Source organism: Haliotis cracherodii, unplaced genomic scaffold, assembly GCF_022045235.1.
Source record: "Haliotis cracherodii isolate W230 unplaced genomic scaffold, xgHalCrac1.p SCAF_13, whole genome shotgun sequence".
NCBI lineage: Eukaryota > Metazoa > Mollusca > Gastropoda > Lepetellida > Haliotidae > Haliotis > Haliotis cracherodii.
In genome coordinates, this window is record NW_027266268.1 from 18,035,089 (window position 1) to 18,058,275 (window position 23,187).

General features: G+C 42.5%; 1 protein-coding gene across 1 annotated transcript in view; it reads right to left on the reverse strand.

Moving 5' to 3' along the window:
* LOC139459692 (GTPase-activating Rap/Ran-GAP domain-like protein 3) overlaps positions 1-2,961 on the reverse strand; it is a 226,037-nt gene extending 223,076 nt beyond the window's left edge. The window contains exon 1 of the mRNA XM_071241319.1: positions 2,721-2,961. Coding sequence (XP_071097420.1) covers positions 2,721-2,818 — 98 coding nt within the window. The 5' untranslated portion in view covers positions 2,819-2,961. The remainder of the gene's footprint in view (positions 1-2,720) is intronic.
* Between the last annotated feature and the right edge of the window lie 20,226 nt (positions 2,962-23,187).

Consider the following 23,187-nt stretch of genomic DNA (forward strand, 5'->3'; position numbering starts at 1 on the left):
ATACGTAACCTATCATCACGTGGCATCGTAATTGCAACACGCGATGTTAATAATTGCATTTATCTCAGGTGTGAACAGGTGTCCGTTTTGTCAAGTTATGCAACCTCGCATCAACTACCTGACGTGATCTGGCGTGATCGGCAAGCATGTGTTTATTATGAACGCAACCCCAAACCATTCATGTTGACATCCCGACGCTTCATGCGAGAGACGTGCACAAAATGGGATCATGGTATACTTCAGTCAAATAGCAATTATCCCCAGACGCAGACTAACGCATTGTGCCAAGCCGCCGATCGATGTACTCGCATCACCTGTGGAGGCTGCAGCAGATGTTGCCGTCATCATATGTGTGAAACACGGGTGTTGTGTCGGCGTGAACGACAACACAGCACCTACCCCACGTGGTCGCTCACATGTCGTAGTATGTGATGTTGGTCACGGGATTGTGTTGGTGGTTTGTGTTGTACACACACACACACGTGTACAGTGGCAGGATATTCACGAAGCACCTAACAAAGATAATTATAATTCATTTCGTTAATCTACATCAGCCGAGAAATGGATTAACGCTTAAAACCAATCTATGTCTTGTTACAGGGAGGCGGTTAAAGGAGTCACTGAGGAGGTAGTCGTCTAAGGCGCCGCGATTCGCTGTGCAGAGTTGCGTCCCTTGATTGTGGGTTCGAATCCCGGTTCGCCCCGATTATGTTTCTAGGTTTGTCAGCACCATACCCGTGCTCGTGGGTTTCACCGAAGTGGTAAACGTCAGAGACCTGCATCACTTCGGGCTTTCCTCCCACATTAAGCTGACACGCCGTGATATAACTGGAATACTGTTAAAAGCGGCGTTAAACCCAACTCACTCACTCACTCACCGAAAACCGAGTTTGATTAAACACATTAAGTGCTGTCCTCAACGTTATATGGAATATTGCTAAAGCAGCGTATCCCATGCTGACACAAACAGCTGACATTGTCAACAGCCGCCAAACAGCTGGACTATTGCTGCGTGCGGCGTAAAACAACAAACAAACAAACAAACAAACATTGTCGACAGGTGACGCATTGATGATAATATTGGACACAGAGAACAGTGTAACAGACATCATGGATGAATTATCACATTAATCATTAGACATGCATCTTCCGTATTAATTATTTGAATAAATTACAGCATTAATATGAATATGTTATGACATGTTTTCACAATTATCGCTATTTCAATATAACCGTTTTGATACGGACTGACAAGAATGACATTATCAATACAAAGACACACTGTACTGGTCGAATAGGTAATGACCCGCGTTGTCATGTACGAGGGCTTCATTACAAGCGGTACATTATTCACAAACGAATTGTAAACAATAGGCATGAATTTGGGTTACGAACGAATACTTATAGATGTGTATATCTCGTCTCTATGTACTTCCGGTTTTATAACCACCCGAATACTAGTTTTTCCATACAGAGAGTGCTTGTCTAACTGGTCAGATACATAAATCCATGTCCATTTCAAATACATACCTGTATGCATTGATGACTAATGTGTAACACATGTGTTTATGTACTAACGGTAATTCAGGAATCAGGTGATACTCGAGTATGACTGGAATGGCTCATGTGCCTTGAAAACACGTTGTTTATCAACGGTGTGAAACACATAACAATGGAATCCGTTTGACGGGCATTATTAACAGTTTGAAAATCAGGAGCTACATGTACTTTAGCTATATACACCTGGCAGGTATATTGTGTATCAAGGGTGTGTATATGCTCGAGCTATTAACACCTCACTGGAATATTGGAAACCAAGGGTTTGTACATACTTGAGCTATATACACCTGACAGGTATATTGTGTATTAAGGTGTGTATATGCTCGAGCTATTAACACGTCACTGGAATATTTGGTATCAAGGGTTTTGCAAACAATCGAGTAATATGCGCTCGGAAGGTGTATTGTGTATGAAGGGTTTGCACACACTCGAACTGTACACACCTGACAGGTATATTGTGTATCAACAGTTTGTAAACAATCACGCTATACACACCTGAGAGGTATATTTTGTATCAATCGTTTGAACACACTCGAGCTGTACACACATGGCAGGTATATTGTGTATCAACAGTTTGTAAACAATCGAGCTATAAACACCTGACAGGTATATTATGTATCAACAGTTTGTAAACAATCGAGCTATACACACCTGGCAGGTATATTGTGTATCAGTTGGTTATAAAAGAAAGAAAGGTTGTATACACATAACCAAGGGTCTACATCAACATTTTGAAAACACACACAAATTTATATCGGACAGGTGCGGGTTCATTGACGATTTGTTCACATGTAGATACATCCCCATACACCTGACAGGTACATAGCGTTCCAACGCTATGGGCACGCAATAGATACAGCATCAACACAAGGCATTAAACACCAATGGTCTGCACACATTCAAGTTGTTTTGTCACTACAGGTCCTTAATTTATCAGGATTAATTCACACATGAGACACACACCTGACAGGTAAATTGTTGCCAGCAGTTATAAGTTTTGACACCTGGGACCTGTTCCTCAAAGCGATCTTAGTGCTACGTTGATCGTAGGCCTATGATGAAATATGGGAGTTACGACCAACTTAGCACTAAGATCGCTTTGTGGAACAGGTTCCTCGTACGTACACTAAAGAAAAAGAACCTAGAACAAAATAACCTACCATGTTGTCCATGACTTGACGTGACGCACTGGCCCTTCGAAACTTGAGCTTTTCACCTCGTATCTCCTTGGTTTGATAACACCACGCACTTTAGACATGATCCGTGAATATGTGAATGAAATGGCAACGTGTTCACCTTGAGAACTTCACACAAACTTTTCCGCAAGTTTCTCCTTCAACAAGTCATTGTTGAAACAAACACGAAGCTTATGACTCTCATTTTGCCTCTCAGCGTGCTTGGGAAAACAAGCAATTTGTCACTCCGAGCACGAGGAGGCTAGGTCCGAGTTCACCCGATTGTCAGCGAAGCTATAGTGTAAGTAGCCCGTCGCTGATGAACGTTCAATACCAACTCCTGTTTATCAACGCTGCGGCCAAACGGGCTGTCGCTGGTGCCAAGTTCTGATGAACCAGTCAGATTGCCTCGCGAGCTGTACTACGCATAGTGTTATGTGTTGACGTCCGAATGTGGGTTCTCCGCGGATGCACTGTCTGAGGTCTATAAGCCTCCAGCCTCTGTGATCAGTGAGGTCCGCTATAGGCGAGGTGACTTGCGTGGATTATTGGTAAGACAGCAATGAACGTTAACATGCGCTCAAGTCCGACTTCACTCTTTCTGTACATTGTGGTTTACAAAAGTGGATGTTGTTGTCAAGGTAACGCGTGCTACAAACGGAAGAGCATCGCTTCCAGGCTTTACATCGTGCCTAATCACACCTGTTTACTGAGGTTGTTGTATTAAGAGTATATTACAATCTATTATGGGCCAGAACAGCTGCGTTGGGTGGTCTCTGTCAAGCGAATGAATCAATGGTTGACTGAAGGAAAAAACTCATTTGTTACATCACCAGACGTTACATATTAATTTTACAAATAAAATTAAAACCACATCCAACATTATTTTATAGATCGTTGTTACAAAGCTTATATCTTATACCGGCAATTTAATTGTATTTTTTATGTTTTTATTAACAAACTGAACGTTACATCCACATTGCAAAACACGTTCGGGGCAAAACAGATAAAAGTACGTCATTGTATTTTATGTGTATTGTGAAGGAAAGCAATTTCATATCCAACACAGGATCGTCCGTTTGATGTCCGTTTGATGTCCGTTCATGATGCTGTGATGCGCGATGGTAGTTTTAATATTATCCGATTGTGTCATGTTTCTACTAAGATCTAAACCTGTGTTCCTGTCATATATACAGGGATGGTATCGGATTGATATTGATATGAACTGCAGTAATAGGCCCTTTAATAAATTATGTCAGTGTTTATCATGTTTCTAACGGATTGTATCATTATGGGACTTTTACGTTTGATTTAAAGCATTTGGGGTTTTGACAAAGTAGATTCTGACTCATTCGAATATAATTATTCCTCGTCAATTTTCATTGTTAAAATCTCTCGGTGTATATAGTTTATATTAATAAGGCAACTCTCAGAGAAAAGCAAACAGGATGCATTGTGTTTATTAAGTATTTATTTCTTGTAGCCGGGTCTATGGCAACATTAGAATTATATCACATATATCCAACTACCTCAATCAATCTACCATATCCAAACCCCACCCACCCACCCACACACAAACACACACCCACACACACACACACCAACACAGAGACTGACACACACACCAGCACCACATCTGCACACACACCACACCACACATATACACACAGAGGCACACACACACCAGCACCGCATCCGCACAGACACACCACCACAGACATACACACACACACGCACCCGCACACACACCGCACCACACACACCACACCACGCCACACCACACACACACGCACACACATACCACACACATACACGCACTCGCACCAACACACACCCCCCCCACCCCCCCCCACCCCCCCCCCCCCCCACACACACACACACACACTCCACCCATCACCACCCAAACCCCGGACCGCAACTCATCTCCTGTATAAGGAGCATACTCCCAGTTAATAATTGCGTCCCTTGGCCGTGCCAGTATCCGCTGATAGCGGATTGGAATTCCACACTGTTTCTTGATCTGTCAACACTAAACCAGGGTCTCTCATTCCCCAAGTGATAAACGTCTACAGCCTACACTATGCCGGTCTTCATTCCGTCAGGCCGTGATGCAACCTCAATACCATTCAAAGCCACATTTAACCCAACACACCCACCTACTGAAATTCTAACGTTGAAGTAAAGCCACCTGACGCAATCGATAGTTTTTCGTGTGTTTTAAGTTGCACCTGATATACACTTCGTTTGCACGGCAGTGCTCACCTACTAGTTGTTAATTAGCCCACAGTGAAGACAGCGTCAACGGCATTAAGCTGCATGCATGCAGCGTGTCACGTGGTACGCTGCAGGATGCCTGGCTGTGGAGGTCAGAAGTTCTCACGTGTCTGACAGTTGATTCGCCCTGGTGTTTAGAAACCTGCTTCATGATAAATACATGTGTCAAGATTGACCCTACATTGGGTGTATCACGCTGTCCACATAATGAATAAATAATAAATCTACAATTACATCTGATCGATGGATAGCTCACTAGTACTGCAATGGGCATACCATGTGTTCCATGCGAAGACTTCTCTGTGTATATGTATATGCGCATATCATGTTTCACATTGTTCGTGGAATACCAAAGCTGTCTCTAATTGGATTGGATAGCCACATATTCAAACGCTACATTCGTCGGCTATTTTTTTCTTAATTAGGGCCTACCATGTGATATTCTGGAGAGGTCTGGGATTTTATCGGAACTTTTTTAAAGATAAATACATATCTGCTTTTGCAGTTGGAGCTGAGAAAAATATCTAGTCTCCAAACGAAATCCCGCCAGCCCACACCTACACTCCCCACCCTGCCCTAGCCCCGAGAATATTAAAGGGTTCGCCCCTTATTGATGATGCCACAGTATGTTTGGTGCCCTAGTGTACGGATTCTTCAGTGTAAACTAAGGTCGGTGGATGTGCAGCATTATTATTAAGCCCATACAGCGAATCGGACTACTCCCAGGAAGCGCTGAATGTGAAGACTCCCCAACACTGCCTTCTGCATTACCCAGATTGTCAGAAGGGGTGTATTCCTGGTAGCAAATCCGGGTACTCTCCCGATGTCAGTCAACAGATTGGGAGGTGCCAAACCTAAGGCACTGAGAACAATGGGGAGTCGGACAACTTGGTACTTGGGATGCAAGCGTGACATTTCGAAAGCGAGGTCTGCATATTTGCCATGTTCTTCCTCAATCTTGTCAACCACATTAGTGTTAAAGGGGACAGAAAATTCAATGATATAAATGATTTTATTGGATTTATCAAAAAGGACACGATTAGGTTTGTTTGCCTGAATCCTTCTGAGGCTGTAAATGGGCCTATTCCAAAGAATGTTGTATGTATAGTTTTCCATGACGCCCTCTACATATTCCTGGTCGTACCATGGGTGGACCTCTGTGTCAAAACCACAAGCATGGCGAAGACGGTAATAAAACGATCGAGCTACACCATCATGTCGTTTAATATAACTGTGTTTGTGCCAAAGCTGGGCATCCACTGATAATGTGTTGTTGAACAGTCACATTTAATATATATATTCATTACATAATCTACATTATTATTATTATTATTATTATTATTATTATTATTATTATTATTATTATCATCATCATTATTATTATTATTATTATTATTATTTCCATCATCACCATCACCATCATCATCATCATCATCATCATTATTATTATTATTATTATTATGTGTAGCACCTGCTCAGTGGTGTTGTACACATAGGAATCAAGCAAGAACACATGATAAAGGCGTGAAAGACTATATGACCCATGTATGTAAGCGTTTGAGGGCATGAGTCAGGCTGTACATATATAAGTGGGTATTACTGCTTAGCGTGATGGTGGTTGTCGCTGCAGAAATTACTGGCTGATTTAATCATCCCTGTAGCTACTGGCCGTATATTGAAGCTTGTGGTCCGTCGCAGTGTTGGGGGGTGCTTACGTTCGACGTCAAAATAAGATTTATTAAATGTCAGCTGTAAATAGCCATTCTAGGTTCATCGCCTCATGATCTAACGGTTCTATTTACCATTTTGATTTGGTAACATCCGTCAGAAAATCACTAGAGGTAAGGTAAAATGGGATTTGACGTCACGTTCAAGATCATGGCACATATTTCGAAGAGTATGAACGTGTGAGTGTGGCTGCTCGTACTTGTCCTGACTTATGTCGGTTTTACACTACTTCCCCACTGAGATACCATGCACCATTTTAAGAGCGATACCACACTGACAGATTACACGGATTCCGAACCGACCCGTCCTTGTTTTAGCCAGGCAGGGTAACAACTAGTACCGTCTTCTAATGTATTTAGGGGCGGTCGGGTACCCTAGTGGTTAAAGCGTTCGCTCGTCACGCCGAAGACCCGGGTTCGATTCCCGACATGGGGTACAATGTGTGAAGCCCATTTCTGGTGTCCCCCGCCGTGATATTGCTGGAATATTGCTAAAAGCGGCGTAAAACCATACTCACTCACTCACTCACTCTCTCTAACGTATTTTAACTATGACACGGTAGGGGATGAAACCCCGGACCTTCGGACAGGCGCTTCATCCATTAAACGACGGAAACGGTCGCTATTGGAATGAGCACATGTCCCTTAACGGCATATACATAGACATAACATACAATAACATAACAAAAGTTGGACAAAAGATGATTATTATGTTATTTTTTCAATAACGAGCAGAGGTGCTCGTACATATGGAAGTCGTGGCATTTTGTATGCTTGTCTCTAAAAGAATCAGTCCATGGATAGAAAGATGTCTCATCACACAACAGTAGTTTTCATTGAAGAACCAGCATCAGCATCCTAGATGCACCGATTCTACTCGGATTTCCCCTCTGTGAACCTAACATCTAGACACTGCGCCACATGGATTCGCGGAGGGATATTCAAATAAACCGAATCACTCATTTGGTAAGCTAGTTCTGTCTCGACGTCAATCAAGGGTCAGCCACATCTGCAGCCTCTATCCGCAGGGGATTTAGGCTCATGTAGATTTAAATTTAGTGTTTGTCACACTTTCAAACAGTGGTGATAACAACCAACACTTCAAGTGTCTGGTAGCCAAGAACGCTAAAGCTTTAGGACTTTAGCGCTGTGACTCATAACAACCACAATAAGTAGAGGAAAATAGTGATTAATTTATTGATTAAATTATTATTTGTTTCAAGTCACACGGAGGGACGTGCCTGTGAAGCCACAGCGAATGAGAGTGATTGACTTGGGTTGAACGACGGATTGAACAGTCTTCCAGTAGTGGGACGGAAGTCTTAGAGGTGTAGCACTTTGGTGAAACCCATGAGCACGGGTATGGTGCTGACAGACCTAGAAACCCAATCGCGGCGAACCGAAAACATAGCTTTCTGGGGTAACCAAGGGACGCAACTCTGCACAATGAATTGCGGCGCCTTAGACGCCAACCGTGCCCCCTTTGAATGTTTGTTTGTTGTTTAACGCCGCACTCAGCAATATACCAGCTATATGACGGCGGTCAGTGAACAATCGAGCCTGGACCAGACAGTCCAGTGATTGATACCATGAGCATCGATCCAAGCAATTTGGATACGATGACCTGCATCGAACAAGTCAGCGAGTCTGACCACCCGATCCCGTTAGTCGCCTCTTAAGACAAGCATAGGCACCATTTACGGTAAGCATGGGTTGCTGAAGACCTGTTCTACTTGAATAAGGATGCTGGCTTATTGGCATACCTGTGTCACACTATACACCGGTGTATCAGAATGGTTGTGTCACACTATACACCGGTGTATCAGAATGGTTGTGTCACACTATACACCGGTGTATCAGTATGGTTGTGTCACACTATACACCAGTGTATCAGAATGGTTGTGTCACACTATACACCGGTGTATCAGAATGGTTGTGTCACACTATACACCGGTGTATCAGAATGGTTGTGTCACACTATACACCGGTGTATCAGAATAGTTATGTCACACTCTACATTGGTGTATCAATATGACTTTGTCACGCTATACATCGGTGTATCAACATAGCTGGCTAACACACTATGACATTAGTTCACTTTATGTATGCATGTTTCTAAGTGAACGCCATATTGAAATATATTGAACGTCCTTCTGCAAGATATATCCTTTTCAACTGAACTGAATATTGGGTTGAGAGACGAAAATGAGATTGGCTCTCTAGACGGGTTTCCTCTCGATCTGAACAGGTCATATATACACACAAATACAACATAAAGGGCAATGATAGTTTTTCGCAGAAAGTCCGATTACCGACGGAAAATTCGATCCTTTTGAGACCCAGATACACAGCCTTATATTGGACATTTGATGATATATTATAAGGAAACAGCGTGCAGTGCTTCAATGCATAATTGCTCGATTTCACGATTCCCCTCAAGTAGTTACCGGCCTACTCACGCCCTGGTCTTGAAGGTTGGCAATGGATTGGAAACTGAATATGACTTAATATCTTCTGAAGAATCGCAGTAATTACTAGGGCAGGGAAATGGCCATTACCAAATGAGATCAATATGTCCGCAGCATCAACATTGATGACAACAAACGTCTTTGCTATGTAAGAAGAAGCAGAAGGACCTGAAGAGTTCCAGTGCCGAAGCTCTCCTTGTATACCTCCCCACGACATTCTGTCTATCGATCTGAGGCATACGAAGACAATATAATGCGGTCATGTTCGTGTCGATTGCAAAGCAATGATGTGATGGAGTAGGCAACGGTACAACTTTTTTATACTTCATCAATACCAAAACACATTTGAGAACTTTTTGTTTCTTCTTCAAATCGAGTCTTCACATTGAACTAATTTCAGAAATGTAAACACATTCAAACTAGGTCGATGGGAAAGTAAGCCTTTGGCAGCTTGACTTTCTGCCATCTCCGAAGTTCAATTCTGTTCAAACTTTTTAATTTTAAATCTTTGTACATCAATATCGCACACGACAAACTCAAGGATGAACTCAAATCTTTGTTCCATGTGGCAGTTGTCACTACACTGAGCGACAATACATATTGTTACACGTTCCGGACCATTTTTTTCAAAAATGAAGGCCAATGTCATCTGAAGTTTATTATAGATGATTTCTTTCATGTGATAATGCACTTCTTTGGCATGATACATGTATGCATGTATTGTTTTCAAATTATGATATATGTTGTTGCAAACGTGTATTCTGAAGGAAACAGTTCATCGATCACATATACATAAACACAATGAAACAACCAAGGAAGGTAACAAACAAACACTTACTTTTTAAATCTAATTGTGTGAGTGACGGTGCTGCCGGTGGGGCAGGACATGCTTACCTTTTTCGTGAACACGTGGTGTCATCACTGATTTTCAGTGGTCTATTCATTTAATTATCACCACGATATTTCCATTTACGCCAAATGGAATCTGTTTCGGCAGATAATCGACACAGATTATTCTCTGGCGTTGAAGTTTCATATTAACAACACATTTAGTTTCTTACCCGAGAGAACTGGAAAAGAAGGGCCACATACTAAAACACTGCACACTAAACGTCCTTTCAAATTCTACCCAAGCTATGTTGTGTTGGTCCATGGGTTTTGCGCTTCATTCATATGGAATTCATGAATGTATAGGTCATATTTTCAGATTAATTATTGACGGATCGAGGTTGTGATACATATGTTTAGCTTAGAAAACGGTTATCATGTCAAGAAAGGCTTTTTATCTATGAACATCTGACCTTTGTTAGGATTCTAGGTCAACCATTTAGAGTAGTTCATGTAAAATATCTCGAAAAAGGTCAACCTCCCTCCTAAACTGCTTTCCAGGGGATAAAACGATGTGAAGATGGGAATATTGGGTTACAGTATGATGTTACAGGTACATATCTTATCCTCTGTATCAACTTTCTTGGAATTAAATATTAACAGACGTATACTTCCGTAGAAACATTTAGTCCATTCTCATCTCTTTTAATGTGGAATTCCAATCCGCTGTCAGTGGATACTGGCACGGTCAAGGGACGCAATTATTAACGGGGAGTAAGCTCCTTAAACAGGAGATGAGTTGCGGTCCGAGGTTTGGGTGGTGATGGGTGGAGTGTGTGTGTGTGTGTGTGTGTGTGTGTGTGTGTGTGTGTGTGTGTGTGTGTGTGTGTGTGTGTGTGTGTGTGTGTGTGTGCTTCAAACATTGAAGCCTTATGGGGAATTAACCGACGGGGGGAGGCAACGCTTCTTCGAGATGACACCCAGAACGGGCTTCACACATTGTACCCATATAGGGAATTAACCGACGGTGTAAGACACAACCCTTTACGGAGAAGGCACCCAGTACGCGCTTCACACATTGTACCCATATAGGGAATACAACCGGCGGGGTGAAGCAACGCTTTATCCACTTGGCTACTAAACGGCCCCGTAACTTCATGAACTCAACCATGATACATGATACTATGGCCTTCATCAAGATTCCTCAAGGCTACAGTGTAGTTTATGCGTTTCTCTGCTTTGTCAGAATTGGTTTCCGACGATTCGAGTTTATATGTACCGAGCTACTTCGTGGACAATGCATTCTGTGTTTGTCATATGTTTTAAGGATTGACTGTATTTTTTCGGTTCATTGAGGTATGAATCGAAAAACCGATGTGCCAACTTTTTTAAGAATCTTCTTTGCACATCGGTTTTTCGATTCATACCTCAATGAACCGAAAAACAATACACAGTCAATGCTTATAGTTAAATTCGACAACGCAAAACATGTTTTATCTACAATAGTTTAGCAAACAAACAGTTGTAAATATCAAAGCAGACAAAAATGACCAGATTGATAAACATTCCAGGTGTATGAATACATACTGTGGCGTGACACGAATCAGGTGATCGTTTAATTTATGCACATAACTTGGCACGCCTAAACAGCCAGTAGCCAATCAACGGAGAGTAGGATCACAACAATGTTCATAGGACCTGTCAGTTAAGGCAAGAGGCGAGAAGAACTGCAACAGTCAGACTCTAACGAACCGGAAGAAATATGTCCGTGAAAAGGCGGCTGTTTCAAATGACATGGTCAGTTACCGCCAGATTCAAACATTACTTCCCTGAAAACGTGAAAACATAGTTGGAAAAATGCTAGTTAGAAATGAAACCCGAAGACAAGAAAGTTGGGGAGCGGGAAAACAACAGGCGAGCGAGCCTGTACGTTTGCTGTTTCATTCATTCTCGGCCTTTAGTTTCAAAGGGTAGTTTGGACAATGAATATGCATGAATGTCGCTTAATGTCCTGTGCATAACGATACACGTGAGCAGAAAGGGAAATCCCTGGGATTCCCCGATATTCCGCAGTAATAAAAGTAGTGCGCCTCGGTGGGCGTAGTTTAATGTTTTACATTCATTGGGAAATGACGTGACCAATTCAGCTAATCAGAATGCAGGAATTTCAATGAACACAACGAAAATGTAATTATAAAGGAAATGTTAATAAGTGGCGAGCTGTGTCACTGTTATCGACTGTATGCGTGTTATATCATACAGTGAGTGAGTTTGGTTTAACGCCGCTTTTAACAGTATTCCGGTTATATCACGGCGTGTCAGCTTAATGTGGGAGGAAAGCCCGAAGTGGTGCAGGTCTCGGACGTTTACCACTTCGGTGAAACCCACGAGCACGGGTATGGTGCTGACAAACCTAGAAACATAATCTGGGCGAACTGGGATTGGAACCCACAATCATAGGTTTCTGGCATGCCCAAGGGACGCAACTCTGCACAGCGAATCGAGGCGCCTTAAACGACTGTGCCACCCGTTTGAGTAAGCCCAGATTACTTACTACCCACAGCTAAGATTCTGAACCCTATGCGTATGCGACAAGCAACAGTTGAGGACACATTTAACCAAGGTCCGCACGTTGAATACTTGGGGAGTGGAAAACTCACTCACTCATTCACTCACACACTCATATCCAAATTACAAAAGCGATGCTAGTAGATACAGCGTCTGTCGGGCAGAGGAAGGGTCGTGGTTTGATCCACGGCCGCGTGATACCAAAAAGATGTTTTAAAAATGGTCCATGTTGATACCCTTCCCGGCGCTCGGCATTTAGGGGATAAAATAAGTACCAGTCGGCTGGGAGCCAGTATACTGTGTCTGAGTGGAGTATTCGTGTTAAACTGCGGCATGGTATTCCATAAAACCGGCATTAGTCCGGACTAGTACAAGCAGACGGACACACCAGATACACACAGACACACATGCGCGCGCGCGCAGCGCAACAAGGAATTCACTTCCATTATGGGGCGGTCGGGTAGCCTAGTGGTTAAAGCGTTCGCTCGTCAAGCCGAAGACCCGGGTTCGATTCCCGACATGGGTACAATGTATGAAGCCCATTTATGGTGTCCCCCGCCGTGATATTGCTGGAATATTGCTAAAAGCGGCGTAAAACCATACTCACTCACCCACTCACTTGCACTTTAAGCTAGATAAATCACATATCAACCATGACATGGTTTAAGTCAGAGAAGTCACTCGTATCTGTTGATTCCGAAAGTCGAATTAACTAGCCCTTTCGGATCACATTAAAATGATTCCTCCATTGCAGAACTGCTATGTAAAGGCTGTCGAAGGACTTTCTCTTCACACAAATATCCGTTGCATCAGAGACCTGTCAGTTTCACACCTACCTCCAGGATATATGGTAACTATGACTCCTATGTCATATTCCTCTTTAGAGTCTAGACAAGAAGCAATTAAGGTCTTGTAGGCACCGAAGGGCTAAAGCCAACAACGTCCCACTCAAACTGACGCTGTCCGTGGTATGACTGATTAAGACTGCCATTACTTCCTTGGGAAATTGATATTAAATAACGTACTTTAGGCCATAATGAATTAATTATTAGATCATTTTAATTTTTATTCATATTTAGTATTTTATTTTCACGGCATACATGTATGAGTAAACAAACTGTCGACGTATTTGAGTCTCATGAAGTTGAATATTTGGTAGATCTACGTATAAATAGTGTAATGAAGGGACAAAACCTACAGAGCAATTTCATCTTTTTCTGTTGGTCCGTGTGGACAATAACTTGTGTTTTTTCTGCTTGTTGTTTAACGCCGCACTCAGCACATTCCAGCTATATGACTGCAGTCTTTAAACAATCGAGTCTGGGCCAGACAATCCAGTGATTGACATAAGTATTAACGGTCCATCCCGTCGGGGTACGATGACACACTACTACCCGATGTCTTTAATCGAACTACAAATAGCGAGAATTAAATTCAGATAGATCCACATAATCTAGTTTTAGACACGCCTCGGAGCATGGTCGGACAATATTCAAGTTAGTTTAACGCAGAAGATTGTGTCTAGTAGCAGAATATATAGGGGGCAACGGTGACCCAGTCATCCAAGGCGCCGTAATTCATAGTACAGATAATATAATCGCTAATTCGAATCCCGGTTCGCCCCGATTCGCGAACGATTTCGGGTGGAAGCGTCCTCGTGCTTTAACATTAATTGTTCAGGGAAAAACTGTATCTTGTTACTGAAAGGGGCACGGGTGGCCCAGTCCAGTTGTCAAAGGCGCCGCAATTCGCTGAGCAGAGTTGCGTCCCTTTGGCACGCCAGAAACCTATGATTGTGGGTTCGAATCCCGGTTCGCCCCGATTATGTTTCTAGGTTCGTCAGCACCATACCCGTGCTCATCGAAGTGATCAACGTCTCAGACCTGCATCACCTAGGGTCGTGATATAATACTGTTCAATCCTGCGTTAAACCCATTCACTTACTCACTCACAGACTAAATAACGGAAATTCAAGGTTGATATGGTAAGAATTAGTCATCTGAAGATACGTGAGTGACTGAGTGAGTGAGTGAGTATGGTTTTACGCCGCCTTTAGCAATATTCCAGCAATATCACGACGGGGGACACCAGAAATGGGCTTCACACATTGTGCCCATGTCGGGAATCGAACCCGGGTCTTCGGCATGACGAGTGAACGCTTTAACCACTAGGCTACCCGACCGCCCCTCTGCAGATACGTTTTCAACTGCTTGACATTTACTGACACACACGTGTTCCGCCCACCATGACTTGTATCAGCGCCATGCTGAATGTAGGTCTCTCATCTACATGTACATGACTGAAGACATTTAAAAAATATAGAGGTACATTTTCTTTCCTTTTTCAAAGCAATTTGCTCGAATAATGGCAGGCATTCTTGAAGTACAGAAATATATATTCATGTTGAGTGATGCATGTATGAAAAAACGCGAAGGTTTTTTGAAATCATTCTTTTCAAGGTTTGATAATGGATTTAAGAAAAACGGTTTATTCACATATTCACGAATAATTTAACAAATGTCATAAACAATATAATAAAACCTATAGTTACTTTTATGTCATATATTTGTGATCGCTTTGGATAAAAGTCTTATGTGAAGTTGGTGGACAAAATGGCGGATTCTGGGGGCGTATCACGTCTGACTCTCTGGTAAGTCAATCATGTTGCCACGAGAGGTTAATTGCACGGGCCAAACGCGCTTAGACCATGACTCTAGAACGGCCAGGTATTCTTGAAATCGTTCTCATCTTGGAAAAGATGCATTTCTGAAGCGACCATGCACGGAGCATGAATTCACAATACCACCGGGTACCCATTTATTGAAGCTTGACTAGCAGAATCCATCCAAAGTCCACATTTCGTAACATTTAATATTGCCTCATTACCTTTCAGAACAGAACACGCACTGACTGACACGGAAGACCAAGTTTACGTCAGATTTCTATTAATCTGACGAGATGTAGAGACGGCTTTCATTGAGTAATGTCCAAAAAGATTTCAGATGCTGTTTTAAGTAGTCATACCAAAAATGAATTAGGTCTGATAGGATGTATTTTCAATCCCCGCGCCCAATCTGATGTCCAATCTCACCAACTTGTAAGCCCCTTCGACGGGAATAGTTCGACCAACACCAATAATAGCCCGGTTTGATTTTATTTGAAGTTATAAAACCTCATATCAAAATAACATGATGACGTCTCCCGAAGGCACAGTGCCATATCAGACAAGAAAAATCTGATTTATTTACAGAACGGCGGACAGGGATGGTTCAGCATTAACAACTACCTTTACACAAACGCCACAGAACATGGTGAACGGTTACTTTCCCTTGCCCTCTGTTGGTTGTGTAATTAGAACTATTATAAGCCTCATTGCCTTGTTTACAGTAGTCACGATAAGAACTGCAGGAAACGGCTTAACTGATAGGGGCCGCTCCTTGCTATTCATTGCAGGAGAGTAAGAATGGCTAAATGGCTAAGCAATTATTTCCGTAAGGATGAAACAGTCATGAATACAGATCTATTATCATTAGGCGGTAATCTTCTAATATCCACAGCCTCTTGCCATCATCAATGTTCATGGGTGTCCATTGACATGAAATGCTTTTGCGATGCTGAGTTTATGACATGGAACTAAATGCCTGGGGAGGGGGTTGATAAGCGTCTTGTTTATTGTTTCGATTCTGTTGGTTATCTGTGAATATTTGTGATGGGGAATACCTCTATAAGTTCCAGGTATTAGATCCAACTTTATGGAGACTCCCATTAGAGGGTCGTTTGATATCAAAGTGGCGAAGCTGTTCCAGTGATGTATCATTAGAGGGGTACTTCCTTTGTACGTTAGTCCTACGGATCATTAGTACCCCTTGCACGACATCTTGAGAGACTAGATTAAAAATAGTCTTTTAACGATTAGTTGTTGACGGTGGTGATATATTGTCTCATATTACAGGCATTGAAGTTCGTAACTTCCGCTGGAAGAAACGTCACTGTCTTTGTGCTTAGTAGGAACGTAGGAGGAACACTTATTTTGAAACTTTCTATGGATTGGTGTGGTAAAATGGGGTTTGACGTCGTGTTCAAATTATTGCACTTATAATTATATAGCGACGTGCATGTGCCTGTCTGTCTCTGTCTGTGTGTGTGTGTGTGTGTGTGTGTGTGTGTGTGTGTGTGTGTTTGGCTGTTTGTACTAGTCCGGACTAATGTCATTTTACAGTGCTAGCCCACGAGGTACCATGCCGCAGTTTAAAACGAATACCCCACTCAGACACAGTATACTGACTCCGAGCCGACCAGTCTTCGTTTTAGCCCCTTAATGCCGAGCGTCAGGGTAAAAACAATTGCCATCTTTAAACGTCTTTTAAATAAGGCGCGGCCGGGCATAGAACCCAGGACCTTCCCCTCTGCGGGTGCACGCTCTACCAGCAGACCACGGAGGCGGTTGTAGTATGAATGAAGAAAGGACTGATTGCTGGATTTGTACTTATTTTGTTTCTTCCAATGTGATGGTATATGTGTCAGTACCCGTGTGAAACAGATGTACCAAGTACTTGTCTAATGTGCTAATATGTTATCATTTAGAACGAGATATGAATGGTTTACACAATTTAAGATAAGCCTAGAATCAGAGAGATATTTAATATGTACATTTTGCTCGTGCTCGAGTTGGTTGTACAATCCCTAATATTGATACCGGGAAACGCCACAAAATTCCGAAATCTCGAAAAAAACGATGTACATCTGGTTACCTAAACGATTTCGAAGATCTGTATCATTACACCTTTCCTTAAAAGACGTGCGAAAGCAGCACATACCAAATAAATATGAAATTTGACTTTCAGTCTTCAGGAACAGAAATGTCCTGAGTGAGTGAGTTGGGTTTAACAATATTCCAGTTATATCGCGACGTGTCAGCTTAATGTGGGAGGAAAGCCCGAAGTGATGCAGGTCTCAGAGGTTTACCACTTCGGTGAAACCCACGAGCACGGGTATGGTGCTGACAAACCTAGAAACATAATTGGGGTGAACCGGGATTCGAACCCACAATCATAGGTTTCTGGTGTGCCCAAGGGACGCAACTCTGCACAGCGAATCGCGGCGCCTTAGACGACTGGGCCACGCGTGCCCCCAGAAATGCCCTGAAATGAAACAGGTGAATCTACGTGTACAATGATCCTGTACTGCATTGTATTCACTTCACTATGGTATACTGTAAGGGACTCGCGATCTCGACTTTTGGAAACGAGCTATATTTGCCCAAAACACGAGACTGTAAGATCCTGAGAACGCGAGATTTGGCCAAACACATTCTCGTGTTTTGGACATATATAGCTCGTTTCAAAAGTCGAGATCGCGAGAATGTCCCTTACAGTATTCCATACTTAATGTATTTCATCCTATGGCCTTTCATGCAAAAAAACATTTGAATGTTGAATAGTGAATGTTGGTGACCACTTGTCTGCACTGGCATCTGTGCCGAAACGCTGCTTTGGAGTGAGTGAATGAGTCTGTCAATCATTATGGATGCGACACTTTCAAATACTTTCAAACTCCTTGTGATGACAAGGCCAGCCTAAACATGAAGTCACTTTGATATTTGCGCGGATGCTTATGGAATGAAAGGTGAAGCGTAAGAGGTAGGAACAACGTTGAGGGTGTTATCCCAGAAGATGAAATGGAACTGAACTATATGCTGTGCTCATAATGGACTAATGTTCAGAACGGTGGTATATACTCACCGCCAAAAGAAACCATAGAATGAGTGAGTGAGTGAGTGAGTGAGTATGGTTTTACGCCGCTTTTATCAATATTCCAGCAATATCACGGCGGGGGACACCAGAAATGGGCTTCACACATAGTAACCATGTGGTTATCCCACCGCTCCACGTCACATTGGAAGTCGATCTTCTCTTCATGGATGGCCCAGTCGTTCGCTGTGCAGAGTTGCGTCCCTTGGGCACGCCGGAAACCAATGATTTTGGGTTTGAATCCCGGTTTGCCCCGATTATGTTTCTAGGTTTGTCAGCACCATACCCGTGCTCGTGGGTTTCACCGAAGTGGTAAACGTCTGAGACCTGTATCACTTCGGGCTTTCCTCTCACATTAAGCTGACACGCCGTGATATAACTGGAATAATGTTAAATGCGGCGCTAAACCCAACTCACTCACTCACTCATGCTGGAAGTTCCATTTCCTACTTTTTGACCCACACTTTATAAACCCAAGGATCACATAAAAAAGGTTCTGCGCGAGTCCGAGCTCCCCTTTTGTCAACAACATTTAATTATCGGACAGTATGTTTTTTATTAGTATTGATGCCAACATATTCTGTGTCTGTAATTAGCCGCACGGTTCCTCAACATTTTCACAAAGACAGGGAGGTAAGTTCTCTTGGGATGGATTCCCTGCCTCCTTCAAGCCTCTGCAACCTCTTTCTTTCGGAGCGGATGGGCCCTCTCGCATCGATCAGGCCCGAACAGGCGAATGGATTAATTACTACAGTCAGTTCAGCATTAGAAGACGCGCTGTGGTTCCAGTGCCGGTCCCAAAGGGTCTGGCCCAGAGTTGATGTAAATGGAAGTAAATCTCTGGAAGAGCTTCGCTGCGATTTAGGCGAAGGAAAACATCTGATTCAACAACTTGCCAATTAAGACCAGCGGAAGGATGTTCTTGTGGACGGTATGGTTGACATGTGCGACCGAGTGAGATAATGATGACGCATGCTGTAACTGTTGCAGTAGGTACATAGAGGTTGTTGATGAATAAAAGAAACACAACCCTTTCCATAATGTTGACAAATAATCATGGTTTTTTTTTACAGTTTAACCCTGTACTCAGCAATACTCCAGTTCGCTGACTTGGTTGATGCATGTCATCGTATCCCAGTTGCGTGGATCGATGCTCATGATATCAATCACTGGATTATCTGGTCCAGACTCGATTATGTACAAACCGCCGTCATGTAGCATCTATATTTTATCTTTTATCTTTGGTGTTTTATGTACCTGTGATTGTTTGTATCCCCCCCCCCCCCTCTCTCTCTCTCTCTCTCTCTCTCTCTCACACACACACATGGGAAAAAAGAGAAAAAAAATTTCGGTGAAATGTGTGTCAATTATTGTGCGAACATGGTCAGTTCTGACATAACAATCTGTTGTCGTCATATGAGTGAGTTGGGTTTAACGACGCTTTTAGCAGTATTCCGGTTATATCAGGGCATCTCAGCTTAATGTGAGACCCAAAGCCCAAAGTGATTCGTATAAGACATTGACCACTTTCGTTAAATTCACCAGCACGGGTATGGTGATGACAAACCTAGAAACATAATCCGGGTGAACCGGAATTCGAACCTACAAGCATACTTAGGTTTCTCGCATGCCCAAGGGACACAACTCTGCACAGCGATTTAAAAGTATAGAATGAGAAGGAAGAAAGTGTTGATGTGGAATCAGGCATTAAATATCACTGCGGATGTAGCACAGTGTGAAATGAGATCAAGTGTTTCCTGCCACCACGGTATAGGAAATCTCACAGCCAAACAGCGCTCTTGAAGCCAGATAGATTCTCTTCCATGAAGACTTTGCATTTCTGTAAGGCTTTAAATTTAATGCCGTGTCTCAACGTAGCTGTGAATTAACACGTCAAGGCGTTGTAGGCAATCATACACGTGTCTCGAGCACGTGAAAGACATGGTTCAAACAACTCGGAAGCGCAAATCCCAGAAAGATACACGCGTCAATCATTCTACAGTTGCAGGGAAGACACCACGTGGTTTGATGCCAGCAGGAAGAAGCCCCTGTGAACGAATGTCAAGGTCACAATACATCATATTGTAGAAGACTTTTACGACCGTCAATATTTTGGAAACGTTTTCTCTGAAGGTCGAACCGGGATTCGAGCCCGATTTTCACAGATTTCGGGTGGTTAGGCCCTGTGGTTTGATTTAATTTAATATCTATTTTACTTACATATTAATTTACCGAGTAGCTGTCGGTTTACTTGTCGCCCCGGGAAGATACGAGTTATATTAAAAATTGGTCTTTAGCAAACCATGCTTGTGAGTATCGACTAACGGGATCGGTCAGGCTCGCTGACTTGGTTGATGCATGCCATCGTATGCTAGTTGTGCAGATATATGCTCATGATGTCAATCACTTGACTGTCTGGTCTGCCCTTATATAGCTGGATTATTGCTGATTAGGGCGTTAAACGACAAATAAACAAATCTTCATCTTTCCATCTGAATGGCGGCAAGTTAAATCTAAATTCCAGTAGATTGTATTTGAGCGTAAATATTTGATGTGAAGCATAATATTATCATTGTATTAAGTTCTTACTTAAATTTTAAGTACACATTACACTGTTTCGCATGATCGTTGACATTTACACAAAACACTTTCGTTTAGCTATACATGATGTTTCCCGTGTATTTATTATATTGAGTGGTAAACAAGCTGTTGATGTCGGTTTTTTTGTTGTTGTTAGTGTTGTGTTTATTTGTTCGATTGCTGTTGTCTTGTTTTATTTTTGTTTAAGAGTTGTTTATTTTGTGTACCATTTTTTAACGTTTTTTGCCGGGGATCGAACCATAGACCTTCCACTCTCTGGGCAGGCTTACTACCACAAGACCACTGGGATGTGTGTGTGTGTGTGTGTGTGTGTGTGTGTGTGTGAGTGTGTGAGTGTGAGTGTGTGTGTGTGTGTGTGTGTGTGTGTGTGTGTGTGTGTTGTAGGGCTAAAGAAACACTACGTATTCAGTTATCTAGTAAAATGTCAATAAGCTTCGATACTTTCGTGTACAGGTACAAAGTAAAATATGCACAACATGTTTAGTATCACAGTCAGCGTGAATGTCTTGATTTGTGTTGGGTGGTATGAATCCCGGTTCGCCCCGATTATGTTTCTAGGTTTGTCAGCACCATACCCGTGCTCGTGGTTTTACCGAAGTGGTAAACGTCTGAGACCTGCATAACTCCGGGGTTTCCTCCCACATTAAGCTGACACGCTGTGATATATCTGGAATACCCTTCAAAGCAGCGTTGGACACAACTCACTCAATCACTCACTCGCTCACTGATTTGTGTTGTTAACAGCATCACGGTACATCAGGTCTAATCCATGGCACAAACCAAAAAGCAGTAGAATTTGAAGTATCATCTGATGGAACCTGCCCAGAATTAAACAGTATTAATTCTTTCAAGGCACGTGGAATTTGGTATAGTTGGACAAATCACAGCTAATTGTCATTACATTCAACCGGAACATAGGCAACAATAAATTTGTGGAAAAACAACGCTCTCTTCTCATTCAAGGTATTAATAGCTCGCCCTTAATATAGCAGCCCTGTTTTTAATGACATGGGTATTCATTCCACTCTCTTTATCTCAAAACTCCGGTGTTCCCTCTCGGGTCTCAGTGTCTGGTTTAATGAAGCCTGGGGCTCGTCACAGTGGCCTTGACCTACATTGCTGCAGAAATAGCTTCCAAACTACACATCCTTCAACAGCTGCTGGCACATAGGAAATTAGCATCGTGTGACAACACACTGAGACAAGCCAGACTCATGATCATGTGACAAGACGATGTGACAATCCTGACTCATGTGACAAGACACTGAGGCAATCCTGCGTCGTGTGACAAGACAATGTAACAATCCTGTGACAATTTCTTAAATATTGGCCCATTAATATCATTTTTTACTTTGAATATATACACAGTATATCAGTTTCATAGTTTCATGGTTCTAATTACAACGGATACCAAATGGTTGCTTCCTTTTAGCGGTGACTTGATCGCTGAAAATGAGGACCCACCAACACCTCATAGCTGGAATTACTAACGGGGATGTTCAATATTCACCCTTTCGCTCACACATCATTGGATGACCCGTGAAGATCCGGGGTAGAATTGGTCTTCAGGAACCCATGCTTGCCGTAAAAGGAGACTATGCTTGTCTTAAGAGGCGGCTAACGGGATCGGGTGGTCAGGCTCGCTGACTTGGTTGATGCATGTCGTCGATCCCAATTGCGTGGATTGGTGCTCATGATATCAATCACCGGATTGTCTGATCCAGATTCGATTATTTACAGACCGCTGTCACATAGCTGTAATATTTCTGAGTGCGGCGTTAAACAACAGACCAACCAACCGAATCATTGGATACTTGGCTTTAATCTTACTTATAACAGCGACAACACCCTTTCCATTATAAATCTCTGCTAAATGATTAGAATTAAAAGTGTTCAAAAGACCATTGTACAATTCCGACTACATAGCATGTGTTTATGAACCACTATCAAAAGGTGGGCGTACCCTGCTCCATCCGAGGATTTATTTCAACAAAAGAAGAATTATGTTATCCTACACCCGATTCTGACTGTATATCACAAGCATATGTTTATGAATCACTATCACACCAAAAATGGTAAGCTTCGATTAAACAAGCTGAAAGGTAGGACGAATTGTTTACTTTCTATTTTCCAAACCCAAACCTTAATTCACAATTGTGCTAAAACTTCCTCTGGAAGTTACGTGTCATCGGGGCGGGTCATAACTCTGACTTTACTTGGGACAATGGAACCAAAT